The following is a 22,249-nucleotide window of genomic DNA, read 5'->3' on the forward strand; positions in this document are numbered from 1 at the left end:
TTCATTTTAACACCGAGGATAAAATCAAACAATAAACTAAAATTGAAGTGTGTTTTGACCCTTCTTCCTTAATTAAATGCCAATAATTTTTATATTCTAAAGTCACCTATTGCTGCAATTAAACTTCTGCAGTAAACTACTTTCAAGTAGCAAAATTACAACCAAAGAATCATACATAGCCTTTGGAAAATCGGTTGCCACATTTTACATGGCTTCATGTAGTAGTAGCATTAGTAAAAAAAGCAAACCAACTGCATCAGCTATTAGAAGATTCTTTATGAGTGTGCAAATATTTCAGTCAGGAATCCTTCCTTAAGTGAGCCTGCTGATAGTGATAAGAGCTCCATGGTCAATCCCAAAAGAAAAATTACAACTATGGAAACAAAATCGTCGTGCCCTGGTATCATTAAATTAAGTACTTGTATTCCATGTTCTTCTATTTAGTTTTTTTGGTCTATTTGAGCATGCCATGATTGAATGAACTTATCGGTGGAACTCTTCTGTAGCTTAGCTCTTCCATCACACTCAATGCTCTGAAGTGATGTGCATCTGTTTGCGCTTTGTTTTTATCGGTAAAAAGTTCCTGATTGGTCCAGGGAAAATGTGTTGGGTATATGTAGCAAGAATTGATGGGAAATAGAGGGAAGGAGAGGAATTTGAAAAGTTTAGAACTTGAAAGGTTGGAAACTTGAAAAGTACTCTAATGCTTTAATGAAAAAGGCAATAGTCCCTCATCGGTAATGGAAATGAAAATAGGAGAGTTTAAATAAATAAACACTCTTATTAATTGTTAAAAGGGTTGGAAAGAGGGACCCCCCTCGCGCCGTCGTCGTCGTCGCTCCGGCTTCGGCTTCGGCAAATGATCGATCGAGAGATATGGCCAAAAATTATTTTCAATTAATTAGTTGATAACAGAAGTTAACCGAAATGTTTTCAACTTTTTAGTTAATCCGACCCGACTCGGATCCGCGCGCGTGACCCGTTTTAAATTCCGTTATATTTAAAAATTCCCGCCATGACTGTTCTGAAAGGTTGCAACTTTCAGGAACAGTCAATACCATTTGAAAGTTTACAACCTTTCATTAATGGTCGTGTCAATTCTGAAAGGGTTGCAACCTTTCAGAATATATTCTTCTTGCCTATAAATACCATTCAGTCTTCAGAATATTTCCGAACGAATTTTCTGATCTTCCAACTTCTTCTAAACACATATTTCTTCGTGTACTTTCCTGTTGTGGATTGATTTGCTGACAGTAGAGTTTTTGGTATCTACACTCTACTGATTAAGATCATTTTACCCTGGGAGATTATATTCCAAATCAAACCCCGGATACTAGAGGGGAATAATTTCCTTAAGGGGACACTGTGAATTCAATGGACTTGATTTTCTTCCAAAATTAAAAAGAGTATTCTAGATTCTGGTAAGTTTTTACAGATTCAATTATTTTTTATAAATAAATTTTTGTTCATCTTACTTACTGGTTCTAAAAATCTCAGTTACTTTGTGTTTCTGAATGATTTATTACAACCAGTAATTTCTAATTTTCATAACACAGATTGGCAANCGTGTTTCTGAATGATTTATTACAACCAGTAATTTCTGATTTTGTAACACAGATTGGCAACAAAATGTGCTTATTACCTTTCTGTTATGGGTTGGTGAGTATATGGGGATAACATATAGTTGACATTTGCAAGCTAGCTACTTTCTCATCTTCTTTTGCGTTTTTATTTGTTTAACTATCTTAGTGACTCTTCTGTTTCTGGCTGCTTTGGATGCACTTCCTCTGTTCATTTTACTAATTGTATATGTTGTAGCATTTCTCTGTGTGTTCTTTTGTGAGTTGAGAATTCTCGGACTTCAAAAAGTTTTCTTATGTATTACATACACAGTTAATAGACGTTGGTTAATATGATACTCGATGTTTACTGATTCTGTGTTGTATGGTACACTGCTAATTGATGTGGTTCTTCTAGACTCTATAGAGATGTGACTGTATTTCCCATAACCCTATAGAGTTAGCTATATCCCCTTGAGGCATTCAGTAAAGAATCACATACTTACTTACCTAACACTAGTTTTTTTCGTCTCCTGCCCTGCCCTGCACGAACCATCTATCAGAATCCTTAAGCTTGCTGATAATAATACATTTCAAAAAAATGTATTATTGGAGTCCTTAAACATCTTATGCTGATGATAACTTTGTTGTTCCTTGATTGGACTGTTATTTGTCATCTTTTTTTTTTTGCAGACTAGAGCTTTGTCCAGAAGAGAGAATACTTTTCTAGCTATCCTAAACTTCCAAAAATGATTGGCTCTGACTTTCTTGAGACCCGTATAAGATACATAGAGGGAACACAAACGCTTGTCACACCACATTGGGTTTTGTCATCAAGTAACTTCAGTAATCGACAATTGAAGAGAGAGTGAAGGAAGGAAGTCACAGCTTAGGAGAGTTAACTTGTTATGTTAGGGCCTATGATACCCAATTCAAAACCTTTTATAATATTTTGAAAATGATAACCTGGTGCAAATTTTCACGCCAAAAAACTATTCAATTCAAAATGTAAATGTTGGGGGTCATACCTATCTAGTATGTATATATATACACATGTCTACTAAATGTTGTATAGTATGTGCTACTGCTAAATAACTCTCTTCAGACACATCACTGCTGCATGATTGGCATATCATGGAACGATTGGTTTATTGTCCCAAGCCTCTCTTACTTCGACCAAATCAGGACGGTATCTCTTGGCTAGAACTTCTACTTGATCAACAAATGACTTGTTTCCAAGTTGACCTATGTGAAGAATCATTTGGTTCCATCTCTTTCGACATATCTCTCCATGCCTGTGGTCAAGAAGGTTGTCCCAATCCACATCTTCAATGCAGCTTGCGTCCAGCTCAAAAAGTGCATCAATTAGGCGATAGTCATCGACATCCGCCCATTCACCTTTGTCCACCATGGATGATGTTAATTGATTATACCATTTCAAGCAGCAATTTGTAGGATTTCTTGTGGACAAGTTTTCACTTATTGCATTCCATGCAATATTATCTCGTAGCATCCCATGTTTAGATTTCTTCTCTTCAGAAAGCTTCAGTCTCAGATCAGTGTTCACTAAATCAAACAAATTCTGGTACTCCTCCTGAGTCCATTGTCCTTTATTCTGATTGGATTGTTTTAGCCTTCGCCATGTATCCTTCACATGCCGCCGATGTTTTCCAAGTTCATCAGCTATGCGTTTCCAATTATTCCCATGCTCTTTTTGGAGCTTTAGTAAAATCTCACACTCTTCTTCAGTCCATTTACGTGATTCACTCCTTCGAAATAAGATCTGCGCACGAGAATATACTGCAATAGTAGGTCTATATGGTATAGACCTCCCTATTTCTTTCCAGCAACCCTTAATTTCAGGATAAGATCTAGCATTTAACACCTTTTTCAGCCCTTGTTCGCCTAAGTTATGTAGCTCTATGTATTTATGAACAGCCTCTTTGACAATTTCATCTTCAAGCTTTGAGAATCGCTTGCCCTGCAGTAAATTTTCTTCCTCGATCTCATGCTTCTCATCACTTGGATGATTCAATGAAGGGAAAATCTGAACCTGACCAGAAAATCTCACTCTCTTTCCATTCTTCTCATGTGTGTGTGTAGGATCTTCAGAGTTGCGTCCTAATTTTACACTTTTTGTCTTTTTGATATTACCTCTGTCTGTGTTTTTTTTTTCTTCTATTTCTATAGGTGAAGAAAGATCAACATCTTCATGTCTATCCTCAGTATCATACATTTTCTCCAGACTTTTCTTCAACTTCCTACTTTTATTCCCTTCAACAAACAGATAGAATAAACATCAGAGCCGAAAAATAGACATGATAAACTAAGTAATTCAGTTACAAACTGATTCTTCACGAATGAAAAATCATAGCATATGAAAACACATCATCAATAAACTGAACAAGAAAAAAGTTATGTGAATATGCTAGTAAACAGGAAAATACTTTTCTCTAGGTATATGAATTTACTTTTTTCTAGTTTTCAATTCTATAATTAGGAATCTATCAGTGCATGTTTACCACCATACGTAAAAACTAGAATATTCATGTAAATACCTACTGAATTATCATCATGGATCTAGAACGAGGATTTATCCAAAGAGTATACCGTCGTTGCGACGCTTGGAGACGTAACGTTCCATTTGGAAGTCACAGTTACTGGTGCCGAGGTGGACTTCACCAACATAAGCTGTATGTCAGCCTCTTTCGTCGTCAATGTCCTTGGTTACTGTGTGATTACCGCCATTGTTGTGCTCTGTTTCTCTGTTAGAGAGGAAACACTATGGGAACGCAGAGCCCTCCTTCTGTTCGACTTAATGTGGGCTTGGGCTTTGCTACCTTTTAACCCTACTTGTATCCCTCGTTGGTATTTCTCAATCCTTTTATTTATTTTATTTATATAAAAATAACACCTCATGCACATTTAAGGCTATATATATCGAGTTGTAAATATACTTTTTAAAAATAGATCACTTATAGCAGATTATTATCTAGTTATAACATATTAATTAAAAATATATTTAATTAAAAATAAATTATAAGTAATTATTTAAATACTAATTAATATGTTTAAATATTTTTTTTACAATTTCATTTTATTTTTTATTTTTAAATAAAATAAAAAGGTAAAACACGTTTATGTATTAATTGCAGTTCTTAGATACAGAAAATTTGCATGAAGCATATTTCTGTTCTGTCTTTTATAGCCTGAAGAATTTCAGAGGTGCGTATGTCATCCCTGTTGAACCTATCTCCTACGAGAGTACGTGGGATGTAACCAGTTATATTTCAAAGCCTAATTGATGGCATCCGATCCAAGTAGATCAGTTAGAAAATCGCATATTGAACGCTGGAAGGAGTTTGCTGATGTGAAATTCAAAAGGTCAAAAGTTACTTGTAGTAGATGTCGTCAAATTGGACATAACAGGAAGACATGTTCAAATTATCCTATTAAAAAGATTATTTCATGATTTTTACTTTTTGTTACACAACATGTTTTGTTTTATGGAATGAATTTGGTATAATATATTTATATTTGAGTAGTTGTGATTTCTTAATATTGTCCAACTATAAATAATATTGAAACACATTTTGTGTTCATTTTCAAATTTTATTCCTGTACTAATATATAGTTAAACAAGAATCATACATAGTTTATACAAAAAGCATATATATGGAACAACTTTTCAAACATATAATTGTACAATAAAACTCTTGTTAAAATAGTTCATACATAAATCATACATAGTTTGTACAAAGTTCATATATATGGATCAAAAAATATATGATAGTTGTCACACTAAAGCGATAATAAATCAAAAATGTGATATCATGTTCATACTAATAATAATCAGACTTCATAGGACTTCCCCTCTGTCTTTCCAGCCACCTTTAATTTCAAGATAAGATGTAATCATTTAAAACCTATTCTAGCTAGCCATTCTTCACACACATTATATATCTCTATGTATTTATGAACAACCTCTTTAATAATTTCATATTCTAACTTTGAGAATCGCTTGTCATGCGCTAAATTTTCTTCCTCGATCTCATGCTTTTCATCACTTGAATCATTCAATGAAGGGAAAATATGAACCTCTCACTCTCTTTTCACTCTTCTCATACGCATGATTTTCAAGTTGTGTCCAAATTTTTATCCTTTTTCTCTTTATGATATTACCTTTGTCTATTTTTATTTTTTTCTTCCATCTCTGTAAGTGAAGAAATATCACCTTCATAAACTCCAGCCGCAACATCATCCTGTATATCCTAAGTATCATGCATTTTCTCCAGCTCATCCCCACAACTTTTCTTCAACTTCCTACTTTTATTCCCTTATGCAATTCTTGTCTAAACTTTTCCAGAATAGTGATGAGTGTTTGGGTGATACATGTGTGTATTTATAAGAAGTGTTTTTCAAAATTATAGGTGAATATATCGGGGAAGAAAGTTGAAAGATGAAGTGAAAATGTAGGGAATGAAGGGTGTATTTATTTTAATCGGGTTTGAGACGAGTGTTACTTAATGAATTTACGTAGTTAATTTAAGTCGGATATAATTAACAATGGGTGAGTTTGTAAATTAATTTAAGTAATTAAATTATATCCAATAGATGATCGCCACATATTAAAAAATTATTTAAATAATAATTCATTATAAAAGTGGTCAATATTCGACTCAAAGATGAATGACAGGGATATCTGGTTGCCAATAGGTAAGTGTAGAGTAACTTTGTACCATTTCCAGTAGTTTAAGGATATTTTAAGTCTTTTTTCACATATAGAAAAGCAATCTTTACATTGAGAATTTTAAAATTACTATCATTCAATGATTAAAATTTGTGTTAATTTTACATATTTTTTTAGAGGAATTTTCACATATAACCACTTAAAAATAGTCTAATTACTTTTCATAGCTATAGTTTGATAATTACAATTCGTCACTATATGTTATAGGGAGGAGAGAGGCGAGCGAGACTAGGAGAGAGAGGCGAGAAGCGAGAGAGAGGAAAATGAGTGGGAGAAAGGTGAATTGTATATGTATATCGATTATATAATTGTATATTATACATATGTATTTGTATATATGGAAAGCGAGATTGGGAGAAGTATGAGAGAGGCGAGCGAGACTGGGAGAGGAGGAGAGAGTCGAGCGAAACTGGGAGAGGGAGGAGAGAGGCGAGTGAGAGAGGGAAGAGAGTGGGAGAGAGGTGAATTGTATATGTATATCTCTTAGATTATTGTATATTATACATATGTATTTATATATATTGTAAGCGAGATTGAGAGAGGGAGGAGAGAGGTGAGCGAGAAAGGGCAGAGTGGGAGGAGAGAGGTGAATTGAATACGTACATCAATTACATAATTATATTTTATACATATGTATTTATATATTTTAGCAAATTATACATATACAAACGTGACTACTTATACAAACTCGAAGTCAGTGTAATTTTCCTTTTTTTAATCACCCTCCCATAATAAGTGGTTTTGAAAGATAAGAAAACAACAAATTTATTAATTGACCAATTTGACTACCAATCGAAAAATACTCTTTTTCTCCCTGGGGCTCAACCACCCCCACCCCACCCCAACCCCGGAAAACTCCAGAAACCGCTTTGATTGACCCCTTTCCATCTTCCACACTTGCTTCTACCCTTTTCTTTCTCCCCAGATCTCTCCTTCCCTCCTTCTTTCTCTCCCCACTTCGCTCAATTCTAATTTAGATTTGTTCCTTTTCAGTCGAATCAGATATGAAATTGCCCACTCAATTTCTCGTTTCGCCATTTTCTAGGTTTGATCTGTAAAGTTTTGATTTTGGGGTTTTTTTTTTTATTTTGTAATTTGCTCATTTTCTTGGTAATTCATGATGGGTTCCGAGAGCTTAACGCCGCCGCCGGTGGTGGCGGCGGCGGCAGAGGCCGCGCCACCCCCGAAGAAGCAGGGAGTTACGAAGCCTTTGTCTCTTGCTGGGCCCACCGAGGCAGATCTTCAAAGAAATGAAGCATTAGAAAATGTGCAATTTTTTTTATTTTTTTCCTAGGTTTATATGATTTTAACTCAATTTCGCCCTTGAATTTGAGTTTTTTTTTGTTTAGTTTTTGAAGGAATCAGAGTTGTATGAGAGTGAGGAAGAGACAGCAAGGAGAGAAGAGGTGCTGCATCAGATTGATCAGGTAAGTTTTGAAGCGTATTAGTATTAGCTTAAACAGTTGTAGTTGTTTTACTTTAATTTTGTGGGTACAAGCTTTAGCTTTTTGTATGAGTTGTTATATATGTTTGGTTTGCACCTTTATTGTATTATAAATTCAGGGATATATTTGGGGAATTGAGCATACAAAAACACTATATGAGAAGCTGAAATATCTTTGTGTTTTGGGTTGGGTTGTTCATTGTTGATTATTAGCTTTCGGTTATAGCTTTGGCCTTAGGCGGAGTAGAATAAGTGAAGACTTTCCTGTTGAACCCTGCCGATAATCATGATGATGTCCGTATTTGTTGATCAATCTTCATCCTAAAGGGTATGTAAGCATTAGACTGTGTTTTTTGAGGGCATTGCTGATAATCATGATGATGTCCATATTTGTTGATCAGTCTTCATCCTAAAGGGTATGTAAGCATTCGATTGTGTTTCGAGTTATTCATAGCACTTCAGTTATTAGGAAGACGTATGGAATGTTTTAGGGCTTAGTAGGAAGAAGTACCGAAGGATGTGCAGGAAAGAAAATAAGATCCTTTGGCAGAACATTTATAGGTTTAGTGGTTGAGATTGGATTGAACTCATGATGTTGTTTGTACTTTAAATGGTGCTGGCATGATTCAACAAACGGAAAACAGGAACGCTGGAAGACTATAGCTCTTGTTAAAAAGTCAAAGAACAAAATTCTTTTATGTTCAAATTTATTTGATGTTGTACCATAGAATTTGTGTGAGAAGGAAAAAGAAGAAAAGAATCTTATCAGTAATAAAGGCTCTTATCAAATTATTTCTGATAAAAGATGTACCTTTTTCAAGAGGACCACGACCGTCTGATCATTTCATTTATTTAGCCAATTCCTGTGTTTGAACTCTTCAAGCAACATCAAATTAAACCATCCTCTTTCCATAGTGTTTTCTAGCTCCTCATTTGCATGAAAATACAATATCGAAGCTAGGTCATTACTAGAGAAAGCAATTTCACGTAAAGCAATAGGTAATGCAAAACTATTAAAATAAAGAAAACTGTACTTGAAGGCTATGTTGCTCGAACTCTTCAAAAATGTCAATCGGTGCGTGTCGGATTCGCCAAAAGTAGTGTATTTTTGAAGAATCCGAGACGGGTGCGTCATCAAAAGTGAAGAGTCCGCCCAACTAAGGTTGAGGGGGGGGGGGTATTAGGCCATTTGCCAAGAGGCATGAGCTACTCAACCCACTATCAAAGTTATTGAGGCTCTAATACTAGTTGAGGAGCTTTTAGATGAGCTTGAAAAAAAGATGAGCTTTTAGATGATAACTTACTCAACGGAATAACAACTTATTTGGATGGTTGTTACCATTGTATTGTTAGTTTACATACAATATTTTCTTTGATTGTTACTTATATTTTTTTTTGAAATTGGTAAATTGGATTTTTACTTATATTTTGTTGTACCGTATCGTTAAATTTATCGTTAGGTAATGACAAAAAGTCATAGTGTGTAGTTATCGATTTTATGTGATTGCGTTGTTACCTTAATTTTTTCTTCTCATTTTATCTTTTACTTTTTTTTTTTTGAAAATGGTAATTTTTATCTTTACTTGTTTTTTTTGATAATTCTATTTTATCATTTCCCATTTTTTTATTGTATCTCTACCTCGTATTCATTTTTATTGTAAGTTTATCCTTCAAATTGTTGATGAGTGATATTATGTTATGATAGAGAACAATACAATCCATCCAAACGTTGTATTCATTAAACAATACAGTACATACATACATTACAATATAATACATTATGAAGCAATACTTGACAACTATCCAAACAGAGTATTAATTTAGTTGAATTTGGTCACTGATAATAAAGTGGTGCCTACTAGTTCACTTACCAGTTAGATGATGAAATAGTGAAATTATGAAGATGTAGAAAACTATAGGTAGTGGAGAAGCTATTAGCTATTAACTTACTATCAAGAATATTGAAGAGCTTGATAAAAATACTATCCATATTTATTATTATTTCCATTGCTCTATTTTAGTATGTTGCGTATTGTGTTATGATTATTGCACTATTTTGCTTTCGCTTGGTAGACTTGGCATTGTTTTCTTGTGACTTAATTAATACATAAATATGCTCTCTAACTTGACTTCATTTTACCTTTATGCCCTCCAACTTTGGGTGTGCACAGGTAGACACTTGAACTTGTATAATGTTGAGTAGATACCTATATGACATTACACATGTAGGGCACAACGTAGGATCCAAATTGCCATGACATACCATGTAGGATGCCATGTAGGATGTGAGTGCTTATTTGTTCAACTTTATGCAAGTGTCTACTTGTGCACGCCCAAAGTTGAAGGGCATAAATATGTGTTGAGACCAAGTTAAAGGGCATATTTATGAATTATGCTTATTTCTTTTTTGTAGTTGAAATTGTTATATATAATCGAGGGTCTTTCGAAAATAACCTCTCCACCTTCATGAGGTAGTGGTGAGGTTTGCATACATTCTATCCTCCCAGACCGCACCTGTGGGATTCCACTAGTATGTTGTTGGTTTAGATGAGATGGATCAATATGGTAGATTTAAGTTTTTAAGTTAGATGTCCCACATTAAGCAATACTATGTGAATAATATGTTAGAAACAGTAAAATACGTGTATCGTAGGTTGATCAAATCATGAATAAAATGTCCTTTTTGTCAGATCAAATGAAGGCCTTGGGTTTGACTCTTACCACTACCCATCAACCTAACAAGAAAAAGAGGAACTTTTTGTGAGAGGACGTTTCGTAGACTTGAATTATTACTTGGGGTTGTAACAAGTTAAAAGATTGAAAACACTGGAAGATATCTTGGTGGTGGTTAGAAAGAAGGCCATTTTCTCTTCAGTCTGCAACAACACGCCTCCATAATATTTTTAGAAAGTATATCGTTATAAAAAATAAATAAATAATATTTTTAGAAAGTATGACCAAGATTCAAAGCTCGTCCGCATCGATTGCAACAACAATTAATAATTACAGATCATACATGCCATAAAAATGAGTTCTGTCTATTGAAATGAAGGGCCTTTAACTTTTGAAATCATAATGGGATAATAACTCCCCTGCCCATACTTACAAAAAATAGAATCAAGAATTTTATTATCATAGTAAATCTTTGTCAAAAAAAATAATTCATAATAAAACTAAAGTAGTACAACACAGAAGATATATAAAACGCACATACTTGCACTAAAGAAATAAATTTGTGAATATCACTTAAAGAGGCAATTAATGAATGCCATATACAGTAGTTTAAGTACAATAGCACAACTGCTCCCCAAGCTTGTGTTGAGTACACAGGGTTGAAGTTGTTTCAGTTTCTGTTTTTGGCATGATACGAGGTGACAGTTGGCAGAGTTATATCTACGTGTTCGAGAAAGTTGCCCTTGAATTATTTCCATCTTTGGTGAAAGTTTCCTAAGCATCTTTAGACAGAAAAGTATGTATTCTAGTATTTTATGTAATTTCTGATTCAGTTCTAAGTAAGAAATGGGTCGAGTGGTTTGAATTGCACTTTCAATTGACTAAATTTGACATGAAAATCGTGTAATCAAACTGTAGTACGACCAGTTTATATTTGGTCATAACTAAAATGCACATTATGAGAAGCTTTATTTTGCTTTAAATTCTACTATGTTGTACATATTCAACACTAAGATTTTGTAATGTAGACGTTTTTTTTACTGAATATTGATATGAAGTGCATGCTGGTAAGAAGTTTTTAGTTGTTGCTAGTTTGTCTCTGGTGTATCTAGCTCGTCATCATGTGGGGTATCATTTTAATCAAACCCAATAAGCCCGAGAAGGACAAGAACAATATGATGAGAACTGAGGTCAACGGCTAAGGATTTGTATGATTTTGCATTACAACAACATACCCAGTGAAATCCTGGCATTTCTGATAGCACCTGGCCAACTTTCTCATTGTTGTCAATTGCAAAAAGGATTTATTTCAATTCATTGTCATGACTAATGTATAGGAGGGTAAACTAGAGCCTGCTATCTTTCTGATTTCTCCATTCAACATTCAAATTGTTCTCTTTGTGTCGCCAATGGCCATGCAGAAGTTCTCTTTTTGTTTCCACTTCTGTATAGAGCATGTCGTCTGGATCTTCAACTTAACATCTTTAGAATCTCTGTTTTGGCTGCATTGCTTGCTCTTCTTTTTGGAAGGTATGCCGTTTATATTTCCACTAAATTAAGTTCAGAAGTCCTCCTCGTTGAGATTTAGCTTCCATCAACATGCAGATATAGGTGGAGAACTCCGTGCTCTAATCACTTCGCTTCCATCTTCTCCCTGTTCCTCCAGCCCTCTTCATATTTCGATAAGTCTGATACCAAAAGGCTTTATTACTCTGAAGCATCATAGACAAACCATTATTGTTTTGTCTACTGAACTAAAATCACTTGCTTATTTTAGCTGAATCGATAAACAGGAACTGCTTATACTAGCTCATAAATAGGAATTAAGTCGTATCGGAAGTATAATAGGAGGTCTCTATATGAGTTTGCATGCAGAGGAAGTAAGATGCACAAGCCAAGAATTATGTTGTGCTGGTATGCAGTTTGCCAAGCTGGGGTGAAGAATGCCTTCCGACAGTACCACAATATGGGAAGGCCTCTCCCCTGTGAAAAGAGCTTTACTGTTGGCTTGACCTTTTTGTTCTCATATGTTTGAAGCACCTCAAATATAGAATGATATGCATAAAAAATGGGGAACTCTTGTGTTGATAGTAATAATTGATCTAAGTTTTTGGATCTTCCACATTTGTAGTAACATGTTTTTTCAGTGGAGTTAAGTTCCAAATATGGAAGGAGCTGTTTCCTCGACTTTGCCACCTAGCCGCTCCTTTTTATTTTTAAAATTTTTATAATGCTTGTATTTTTGGTGAGCTTGCACGCACCTCAACTGTTCCACTAGTTACTTGCTACCTCCCACTATCAAAGGTCCAGCATAGGTATTGGGTAACACTACCCACGAAGGTCTAGGTAGATGGGATGAAATTACCTGCTTGATCCTCAGCAGGCAAGTCAACTCAGTTTACTTGATACCAAACAATTTTGAGACTTCTCCAATATAGAATTGTCGTTATGTTAAATACTCTGAAAAGCTGAAACCTCTTATTCCGGTCCTTAGAAAAACTACAGCTAGTCAGGAATTGCGTAAGAGAAGGGACGTTGTAAGTAAGAATAGCGCAAAAGCAGGCGGCGGAGATCCGCAAAGGTAACCGGATGCCTAGGGCCTAGGACAAGGAGTATTTTTGTAGTCTGTACTACGTGGTGAGTTCTTCTCTACTTTGTTCCTTTTAATAGCCATATAAATTTCTTGGTAAGGAATAGGAAATCTCCCTCCCAGTGTTGTGGACGGCGAGAGGCGACAAAAGGCGACAAGGGCCTGCCTCGCCACGCGGCGAGATGAGCGGCGAGGCGCTTGCCTTTTTGAATAAAGGCGCCAATTAATACCAAAAATTAAAAATATTTAATTGCATATTTTATCCAAAATCTTAATAGCAATAACACATATTAGCAAATATTCAATTCAAAAACCAATAGTAGATACTAAAATGTCTAAAACTTTAAAGACCAAACAATTCAAAATACAATAAACCAAAACTTTAAAAGTCTATTCTTCTTCAAAATTATCCAACTCTTGAAGATCAAAATCCTCTACATCATTATATTGCTCTTCATCTTCTTCCTCCTCGTATTCTTCATCAATTAGTGTCCGAGTCCTACTTGAAGATGAACTTGTAGATGTACTTTCTACTCCTTTGCCCTTGTCAAGTACTGTTGATCTTGAAGAAAGTCCCCTAAGATGATAGATACTCTCGTCCGCTCCAATTGCCGTAGCAACACTACCCCAAGTAAGATCATCATCCTCATATACTAGTTCATCATCTTGATCTAAGGGGCATCCAACTAACCATTCATTTGAATCATCTATGTTATCCAAGCGAATTGGATCAATAAGATCACGAGCATCATAACGACGTTTCAATGTTCTATTGTACTTAATGTACACTAGATCATTGAGACGCGATAGTGTAAGCCTATTCCTCTTTTTGGAATGAATCTGTGCATAAGTTATTGATATTAACTAGTTGATATTGATAATAATATAATATGAAAAATAGGATATAAATTTTTACTTACGTGTTCAAACACACTCCAATTTTGCTCACATCCGGATGAGCTACAAGTTAGGCTTAATACTTTCATGGCAAACTTTTGCAAGTTTGGTGTTCCACTACCAAATAGTGACCACCATTCAACTATAATAAAATAAATTTAAAGGTTAGTGACTATAAATAAGTCAAATAATTTAAGTAAGATCTAAATCAACCCACTTACCCGGTGACCTTGTGTCTCTAGCTCTTTTAGCCGGACCACAACCAAATAGTCCATCCGCCATTTTGTACTTAGGAAGCTCAGCGACTAGTGCATCTTGTATTGTTGTATCACGGACCAACTTCTCAACACATGCATAATACTCGGTCCACAAAGTCTGTGATATAGTTCCCTCTTCTTGAGCTTTATAATATAATCCTGGGTTCAAAACATGGCCTGCAGCATGCAAAGGCCGATGGAGTTGTTCTGACCACCTTGCATCAATAATTTGAAACACTTTCTCATATTGCTTCTTAACTCCACGAAAACCATGTGAAATAGCTTCTTTGGCTCTATCCATTGCTTCATAAATATAACCCATTGGTGCTTTTTTCTCCCCATCCACCAAACGAAACACTTTTGTCAAAGGGCTACAAACTGTAAGTGCCCGAACTACATCATTCCAAAAGTGGACAGAAATAATAAGATTGGCAACTTTTTTCCCCAAAGTTTCCTTTGCAAATTTACTTGAATTCCATTCGGTTGAGAGGACTAAAGTTCTCAAGTTTTTTCTTTGTATGTACATACCTCTCAAAGTTAAGAATGCCGTTGCAAATCTTGTCTTGGCCGGTTTCACCAAATTTCTTTCTTTGGTGAATTTTCTCATCAAGTTTAACAACAATGGCCTTTGACTAATGTAAGAATGGATTCTGATGGCCTTCTTAAAAACTGTTACAGAAAGATTAAATTATATTAATTAGTAGCTAATGAATTATTGGCTATAAAGAAAGTTAAAGGATAGGTTGATTACCGGAAGCATATGGCTTAACTTTGAATACGTCACCAAATATCAAGTTGATGCAATGAGCGGCACATGGAGTCCAATAAATGTGTGGATACGCACCCATCATCATACTTCCCGCTTTGACATTCTCACTAGCATTATCGGTGACAATTTGTACAACATTTTCGGGTCCAATTCTTTCGATAGTGCTTTCAAATAACTTGTACATTTTGGTGGAATCGGTAGATTCATTGCTAGCATCAACAGAACCAAGAAATACACTACCGATTGGAGAATTCACCAAAATATTGATGATCATTTTGTCATTTCGTGCCGTCCATTTGTCCATCATAATGGAACATCCAAACTTTGTCCATTGCACTTTATGCTCATCAACAATTTTTTCTACTTTATCCACCTCTTTTTTTAAGGTGAGTGACTCTAACTTCATGGAATGTAGGAGGCTTCATTCCAGGGCCATGTTGTCCAACCGCCTCAATAAATTGATCGAATGATTTGTGATTGACGCAATTAAAAGGGAGCCTGGCATCATACATCCAAATTGCAAAAGCACGCTCTCTTAGAATTTTCTTTGTTTCATCAATTCCTCCTCCTTTTTCAAAGCCTCCTCTTTGTGTTGATTTTTTTGTGAAAAATAGAGGTTCAAAGGTCCTTTCGTCACACTCCGTGCGGTGGATGAACCTCCACTAGAAGATATCTTTTGAGTTTTGGAGGGAGGCATCATTTCCGCATAATCATCCATTTCATCAAGATCATCAATATCAACATATTCTTCCGGCTGCCTCACTTGAAATTTGAGATTATTAGCGATTTTGTTTTGCATATAAGCCCTTACTTCTTTTCTAATCTCCGACGGACAAGCGACACATTGTTTAACATTCTTGAAACCACTCACTAAATGTTGTTTCTGTCGAGTTATTCCACCATTGAAAGTACTCCCACAAAAGTTACAATTAACCGAATCTTTCTTTGCTCCTTGAGTGCCATAATTCCATCCAATGTCCCTCTTTTTGCTAGCATCCGCCATTGGTTATTAAATTCAATTAATTCAATGTTTAGGAATATTGGAATAAATAATTAGGAAAATGGAAAGATTTTTTTTTAATTGACTGCCTATAATTTTAAAAAAAAATCACGCAAAGCAGTAAGCACTGCTTACACCAAAAAAACAGAACTGAAAAAAAAAAAACTGAAGAAGAACAGAGAAAACGACATACCTGGAGAACAGAGAGTCGTGAGCGAACTGGAGAACAGAATCGCGAGGCGGCGAGGGAGAACTGGAGAGAGTCTCGCGATGGAGAAGCCGACAGCGATGGAGAAGCCGAGAAGAGAACTGGAGAAGAGAGCGAGGGAGAAGAGACAACGATGGAGAAGCTGAGAAGAGAGTCAATCGAGAGAGAGAGTCGTGTTGGAGAAAGCAGCAATTTCAAAAGTATAAAAAAAACCCCTAATTTTGACTAATATTGTTAAGTCAAATATTTTTAATTAAAAAGGCGGCGCCTTTTCTGTCGCCATTGTGTCGCCACACCTCGCCATTTTGATCTCGCCTCGCCTCAGTAGAGAATGGCGAGGAGGCGCTCGCCTTTTGTAACACTGCTCCCTCCTATTACATGAAAATCCAGTTGGGCAAAGTCAAATGCTTTCATGGATTATCGCATACAGAAAATGCATTCTGATAATCTTTACTAGAGGCTTGATTCTATGCTGCAGATGCGCTCTATAAAGAGGATATGGAAAATGTGAATCATTCGATCCCCCATTGTAAATTCACTTAGTCAGATGTGTCATCTTCTCTTCAATATTTGAGGAATAATTTGTTCATGCCAGAGAAGAGTGTGGGTTTTCTTCTTTGGCATAAATTGGATATGCACAAATCTTCTAGGGCTTGCTATTGTATTTGGATTGAATGACCAATTAATATTGCGTTGTCTTGACATCATGTCGAAATTTTAATTTTGAGCTGTCTATCTAAAAAAAGCTGAGTTGTCTTGGCATCAGATGAGATCAACTGAAGTTCTTGATGGTTCTGTTGGTCAGATGCAATTTGATTGTGAAGAAGTTGTAATGACTGGTAAATTGTGGTGTAGATTGTAAAATCATGGGTGAAACAGTTGACTCACCAGAGAGGCTACACTGATCAAATGGTGGAGGATGCAAATGCTATGATATTCACTTTTGGTTCTTATCGGTTAGGAGTAAGTAACATTTCAGCACTTCACTTGATTTTTTTTGCAGTATTTTGTTCTTTGTGAAGTAGCATAAAATATTTGCTTATTATGCATCATTCGTAAACTATATAAGAGTAACCTGAGAAGCCAAGGATTCTTGAGGTTTGGATAATTGGGAGATCAGATTATTGGAAATAAAAATAAACATATAGGTGCTAAAGTTGCGGCTAATAGGTCTTTTTTCGTTTTCAACTCCAAGTTTTTCAATGTGTAGTAGAAATCACATGTTTGGCATCTTGTTAAGTTGTTATTAAGCTTTTTATCTGTTACTAAAAAAAAATTGTTATAAGCTACAGATAGATTCATGTATCTAAAGAGATGCAATCACCTTCTGTGGTTTATTCCAAAAGTAATTTGACATTCTATATTTGTTGTTTTTATTAATCTGAATGACCTAAGGTCACTATTTCGTTGTTGATGGTCATAACCTTGTGCGCTTATGCAGGTTCATGGACCTGGAGCTGACATAGATACCTTGTGTGTTGGTCCCTCTTATGTCAATCGTGATGTGAGTCCCTCCCATTTACTGATCAAAACTTTGCACAGTCTGATGATTAGTCATAATCATTTATGAAATTTTTTCTCTTGTTTTCCCTGCAGGAGGATTTTTTTATCATTCTGCATGATATTTTGGCTGAAAAGGAAGAAGTTAGTGAACTCCAACCAGTTCCTGATGCTCATGTCCCAGTTATGAAATTCAAATTTCAAGGAATATCTATTGATCTCCTTTATGCAAGTATATCTCTCTTAGTTGTCCCTGAAGTAAGTTGGAACATTCTTCTTTTAGATTATATCCATTACCTATGGTTAAACCTACGTTTGAAAAACTGTAAAATTAGAAGTCTACCGTTGTAACTTATTCATCGGTAGTTAGTCATTTTTGTTTCATTTATTCAATGTGGATAGATACCAGCTTCTTCATTACAGTCTTGTTTAAATTTTTACTTAGTCTGCCTTAATTCACATCCGTGCTAACTGAAGAGGAGTTCATGTATTAGTTGAATTATTATTAAATGAGAGTTAGAATTGCATTTAATTCGGTGTTGTGATTGTATGTTAACAGGATTTAGATATCTCAGATCAATCTATACTCCACAATGTGGATGAACCAACTGTTCGAAGTCTCAATGGGTGCCGGGTTGCTGACCAAATATTGAAACTAGTTCCTAATGCTGAGGTAAACCTACTTTCCCCTTGTGTTATGGTGTCTATAAATGAAAACTAAATTTCCATATTGATTTTCTTAAAATCTTGCAGCACTTCCGCACAACTCTTAGATGTCTAAAGTTTTGGGCAAAAAGGCGCGGTGTTTATTCCAATGTGAGCTCTTATTTCCTCAATGTCCTTACTGGTTTGTCTAATTCTATAGTATTCATAAGCTGGTCCTTTCTGCATTCTTTTTTTATTCAGGTTACCGGATTCCTTGGCGGTGTGAATTGGGCTCTATTGGTTGCTCGCATTTGCCAATTTTATCCTAATGCACTCCCCAGTATGCTTGTTTCTAGGTTCTTCAGAGTTTATACACAATGGCGTTGGCCAAATCCAGTGATGCTATGCCCAATAGAAGAGGACGAGCTGGGTTTTCTTGTTTGGGATCCTCGCAAGAATCCAAAAGACCGAACCCATCATATGCCAATTATTACTCCTGCTTACCCTTGCATGAACTCTAGCTACAATGTTTCCCCAAGTACTCTTCGAGTAATGATGGACCAATTTCAGTTTGGTAACAAGATTTGTGAGGTATAGATAAAAGTTTGTTGTTGTTTTCTTTTCAGCTCTACTGATGCATTTTGATTGGTAGTTTTGTTGTTTTCACTTGGTTCTGTCATCCAGGAGATAGAGTTGAATAAAGCACAGTGGGGCGCGCTTTTTAAGCATTATCTTTTCTTTGAGGTCTACAAAAACTATCTACAGGTTGACATTGTAGCAGCAGATAATGATGATTTGCTAGCTTGGAAAGGCTGGGTGGAATCCCGGCTTAGGCAACTGACACTAAAGGTGAGAATTGTAAGCACTAACGAAAGAAAAGAATACTAAATTGGCTTATTAGGAAATCTTAGTAGTCCAGTTTGTTTGTTGGTTACCTGAACTAGGTGAAATTTCGATTCCCTATCTTGTAATCCCTTCATCGTTTCCACCTTCCCCCCTCTCCTATATATATATATATATACATACATATAAGAATTTAAAAGTGCTAATGGAGTACAATAAAATTCTGGGAGGGAAAAATCTAATTCAGTTGTCATGATAATGATATTATGTTTTTGATTTTATTCTGTCTATGAAAATTGCATGTAGTACTTAAGGGGAAAGAAAGAATTCTGCTTTGGAAAAATTCTAATTCAGTTGTCATGATTCTATCGCCGGAACTCATGCTTATCCTTTGATGCATTTCAGATAGAGCGGGACACGAACGGGATGTTGCAGTGCCATCCGTATCCTAATGAATTTGTAGACTTATCTAAGCCATGTCCGCATTGTGCTTTTTTTACGGGCTTGCAGAGGAAACAGGGTGTCAAAGTGCAAGAAGGGCAACAATTTGATATTCGTGGCACAGTCGATGAGTTTAAGCAAGATGTAAGCATGTACGCTTATTGGAGACCAGGCATGGATATCTATGTATCTCATGTTCGGAGGAAGCAAATTCCTCCATTTGTCTTTCCAGATGGGTATAAGAGACCAAGGCAACCTAGGAATACAAGTCATAGTACTCCTGAGAAAGTTGCTAAAGACTGCATGTCTCCTGAAGAACGGCAGCCAAAGAGGAAACAGGAGACTGAAACAGTCCATGTAAATTTGGGCAAACCAGGGAAACGTGCTTCGATCAGTCCGCAGAGGATCGGATCTGTTTCTCCTCTAGGTAGTTCTTGCAGGTCTGACGGATCATCACAGATAATCATTTCTGATGAGTCACAGAGGGAGCTTGAGAGTTCTTGCCTAATGGACAGTTCTGATGATAGATCATTACATAGGATATTGCGCAGCAGAAGTGATTCCTCTCCGAGTGACAGTTCCATTTGTACACCTGATAGTTTAAACTATACAACGTTGAGGGGTTCCACCTTATTAGGAGTTTCCAGAGAAGTTGAATTAGATAGTTCCAACACAAAATCCCTCCCAAACAAGGAAGTGCTCAGTCCATGTGAAGACATATGCAGTAGAGACGTCCAGACTTTTCAAGTCTTGCAGAATGATGAGAAGGGGGAGATTTTGGGATCACTTCATCAGGATATTGTTGGGCAGCTCAACGAACCATGCATTCAGACTCGTTGTGCAGAAAGTCTCGAAAGAGTGACTGTATCAAATTCCAACATCCAGAACCTCACTTGCGAGGTGAGTTTCTCTGTTTGCGTGTTTCGGCTCTTGAATTGTAGCTGATGACAGTGATTTATGGAAGTGTTGAAGATAGTGAGAGCTAAGAGTCCTTTCAGGGTGATAAGAGCTTGGCTGATCGGATTTCACAACTTGGGGATGGATGTCTAAGTGGGAATGGAGAACTGGGTAATGGCTTGGCAGAGATGTCACAGGTGGAGTGCAAAAGTTTGTCCATTTTTACCAATTTCTCATCAAAGCTTATACATCATATGTATGCGTTTCCAGTATTTTTTTTTCAAAGAAAAGAGTTCCCATTATTACCGTTCACATGCCTATTTTCCGGTGTTCAAGCTCATTTTCTTTTTGTTTGGTTATTGTGGCCATCAAAGAGCTGGGCATATCATCTGTTGTGTATTGGAAAATTGATGAAGCTGGTTTCTTTGATTGTAAGTGTGTCATGACTTGTGCCAATCTTGAAAAAAGAAGAGTTGGGCAGTATGTCATGATCTTGGATTATCATTGGACATCACTCGGCTTGTTGAAAAACTATTCATTTTCCTTTCTCTTTTAAAAATCATTTCTGTTTAAGTTTGATTGGCTTATTCAGCAAGTATCTGACCAGTACATGGTGGTGTTCATGACTGGATTTCTACTTCCTAATTAGCTATGAACAAGGGTTATACACGTCTTGCTAAGCCTTCTTCTGCATCTGGCTTTATATTTGGTATCTTGAGGATGGAGAACTTGCTCATTGTTTATTTTCCTTTTTCTAGCCAAACCTTTCTCTCACAAGGGCAATGGAACCCCAGGATGGGACAAGCTCAGAGGCTGTGCAGGAGGCTGCAATAAGGCATGTGTTTCTGAGGACCTCTGTTTTATGATTTGATAGGTTATGTTATCTTTATGTTTTCTTGCTTTGTTCCTGTCATGGTTTCTCCCTAGCAGGTTGAGTCTGGAATCAACAGCTTGATTTTGGGTAGACATTCCAAGATTAGCGTATTTCGAAGCATGTGCGGTTGTGAAAATGCCTTTTGAAAGTTGAGGTGTTTGGATTAGTCTCCAAACTCACGTTTTAAAGTGAGAAGACGTTGCAGATTATGTGTGTGGATTTTGTCTTCAAGACCCGAATTTGGAGTTGGATGAAGGAATTTTAGAGATGAGAATTCGTGCCTTTTTAACCCCCCTCTCCCCCCCTCAAAATGCAAAAATTAAAAAAGTGAAAAGTATAAAAATGATGAAGAAAAGGAGCTGTGAAGTTAAACCAATGTCTTGCTTATTGTGCAGTCGAGAGCCGGCGTCGAGGTGATACCTTGAATAGAGTCGTGGATCTTATCTGCTTCATTTGTTAAGAACGTTGGTAGATGATGTGGAAAACAAATAGCATGTGGATGTTTGTTTAAAGAAGCAGCGTGAAACAGGGTAGTGGCTACTACTTTTTTCTTTCAACTGTCTAGAAAAGACGTGCTTTTTATTGTGATGATGTTACTAACCTTATTATTGTGAGATGGTACTATTTTGTTTGGACTTCCTGTAGTATATATCTGATATATTTGTAGTTACTATCCTCGATGCATGTCATATTCCGAAATTTTTTTCTCTTTTTAGACATTTTCCAGATGGAGTGTTCCCAGACCTAAATGATAAAATGGAATTTGCACATGAATGAATACCTGATTTTGGGTCATTATTTAATTCATACATACCTACAGTGCGTTAACAATAAGTCTGTTAATTTAAGAGCAATTTGTGTGCAAGTTAGGTTTGACAAAGCTGAAAAGTTCAGGCACATAT

At 36.1% G+C, this 22,249-nt stretch overlaps 3 protein-coding genes across 8 annotated transcripts; 1 reads left to right on the plus strand and 2 right to left on the minus strand.

The window, feature by feature from the left end:
- Positions 1–2,444: 2,444 nt before the first annotated feature.
- On the minus strand, positions 2,445–4,386 carry LOC107027910 (cyclin-D-binding Myb-like transcription factor 1). Its single transcript, XM_015228961.2, has 2 exons — positions 4,170–4,386; positions 2,445–3,833 (listed from the first exon to the last, which is right to left on the minus strand). The coding sequence occupies exons 1-2, from the start codon at positions 4,201–4,203 to the stop codon at positions 2,692–2,694; spliced, it is 1,176 nt and encodes a 391-aa protein (XP_015084447.1). The 5' UTR covers positions 4,204–4,386; the 3' UTR covers positions 2,445–2,691.
- Positions 4,387–7,109: 2,723 nt separating this feature from the next.
- LOC107027905 (nuclear poly(A) polymerase 4-like) lies at positions 7,110–22,046 on the plus strand. Of its 6 annotated transcripts, none has more exons than XR_001457776.2 (13): positions 7,110–7,576; positions 7,659–7,736; positions 17,003–17,110; positions 17,589–17,651; positions 17,744–17,905; positions 18,207–18,320; positions 18,401–18,463; positions 18,554–18,883; positions 18,977–19,141; positions 19,541–20,476; positions 20,549–20,670; positions 21,232–21,308; positions 21,404–22,046. XR_001457776.2 is itself a non-coding variant. In XM_015228952.2 (13 exons), the coding sequence occupies exons 1-13, from the start codon at positions 7,427–7,429 to the stop codon at positions 21,491–21,493; spliced, it is 2,445 nt and encodes an 814-aa protein (XP_015084438.1). In that variant the 5' UTR covers positions 7,111–7,426; the 3' UTR covers positions 21,494–22,046. The 6 variants fall into 6 exon arrangements, 4 of the variants coding, with proteins under 4 accessions (XP_015084441.1, XP_015084438.1, XP_015084440.1 ...); XM_015228952.2 differs by having other exon boundaries at positions 7,111–7,576; positions 20,575–20,683; XM_015228954.2 differs by having other exon boundaries at positions 7,112–7,576; positions 20,575–20,670.
- LOC107027908 lies at positions 13,240–15,507 on the minus strand. The gene is made up of 4 exons (XM_015228959.2): positions 14,922–15,507; positions 14,135–14,839; positions 13,937–14,055; positions 13,240–13,856 (listed from the first exon to the last, which is right to left on the minus strand). The coding sequence occupies exons 1-4, from the start codon at positions 15,343–15,345 to the stop codon at positions 13,407–13,409; spliced, it is 1,698 nt and encodes a 565-aa protein (XP_015084445.1). The 5' UTR covers positions 15,346–15,507; the 3' UTR covers positions 13,240–13,406.
- Positions 22,047–22,249: the final 203 nt, after the last annotated feature.

This window comes from Solanum pennellii, chromosome 8, assembly GCF_001406875.1.
Source record: "Solanum pennellii chromosome 8, SPENNV200".
Classification (NCBI taxonomy): Eukaryota; Viridiplantae; Streptophyta; class Magnoliopsida; order Solanales; family Solanaceae; genus Solanum; species Solanum pennellii.

Excerpts from the sequence above, each read along its gene's own strand:
- LOC107027910 (XM_015228961.2), bottom strand. The coding sequence starts at position 4,203 with ATGGAACGTTACGTCTCCAAGCGTCGCAACGACG. Across the intron at positions 3,834-4,169 it reads CTCCAAGCGTCGCAACGACG|GGAATAAAAGTAGGAAGTTG; the intron begins GTATACTCTTTG and ends TGTTTGTTGAAG.
- LOC107027905 (XM_015228952.2), top strand. The coding sequence starts at position 7,427 with ATGATGGGTTCCGAGAGCTTAACGCCGCCGCCGGTGGTGGCGGCGGCG. Across the intron at positions 17,111-17,588 it reads TTGGTTCTTATCGGTTAGGA|GTTCATGGACCTGGAGCTGA; the intron begins GTAAGTAACATT and ends GCGCTTATGCAG. Across the intron at positions 19,142-19,540 it reads TTAGGCAACTGACACTAAAG|ATAGAGCGGGACACGAACGG; the intron begins GTGAGAATTGTA and ends GATGCATTTCAG.
- LOC107027908 (XM_015228959.2), bottom strand. The coding sequence starts at position 15,345 with ATGAAGTTAGAGTCACTCACCTTAAAAAAAGAGGTGGATAAAGTAGAA. Across the intron at positions 14,056-14,134 it reads TAGAGACACAAGGTCACCGG|TTGAATGGTGGTCACTATTT; the intron begins GTAAGTGGGTTG and ends ATTTTATTATAG. Across the intron at positions 13,857-13,936 it reads ATTGGAGTGTGTTTGAACAC|ATTCATTCCAAAAAGAGGAA; the intron begins GTAAGTAAAAAT and ends ACTTATGCACAG.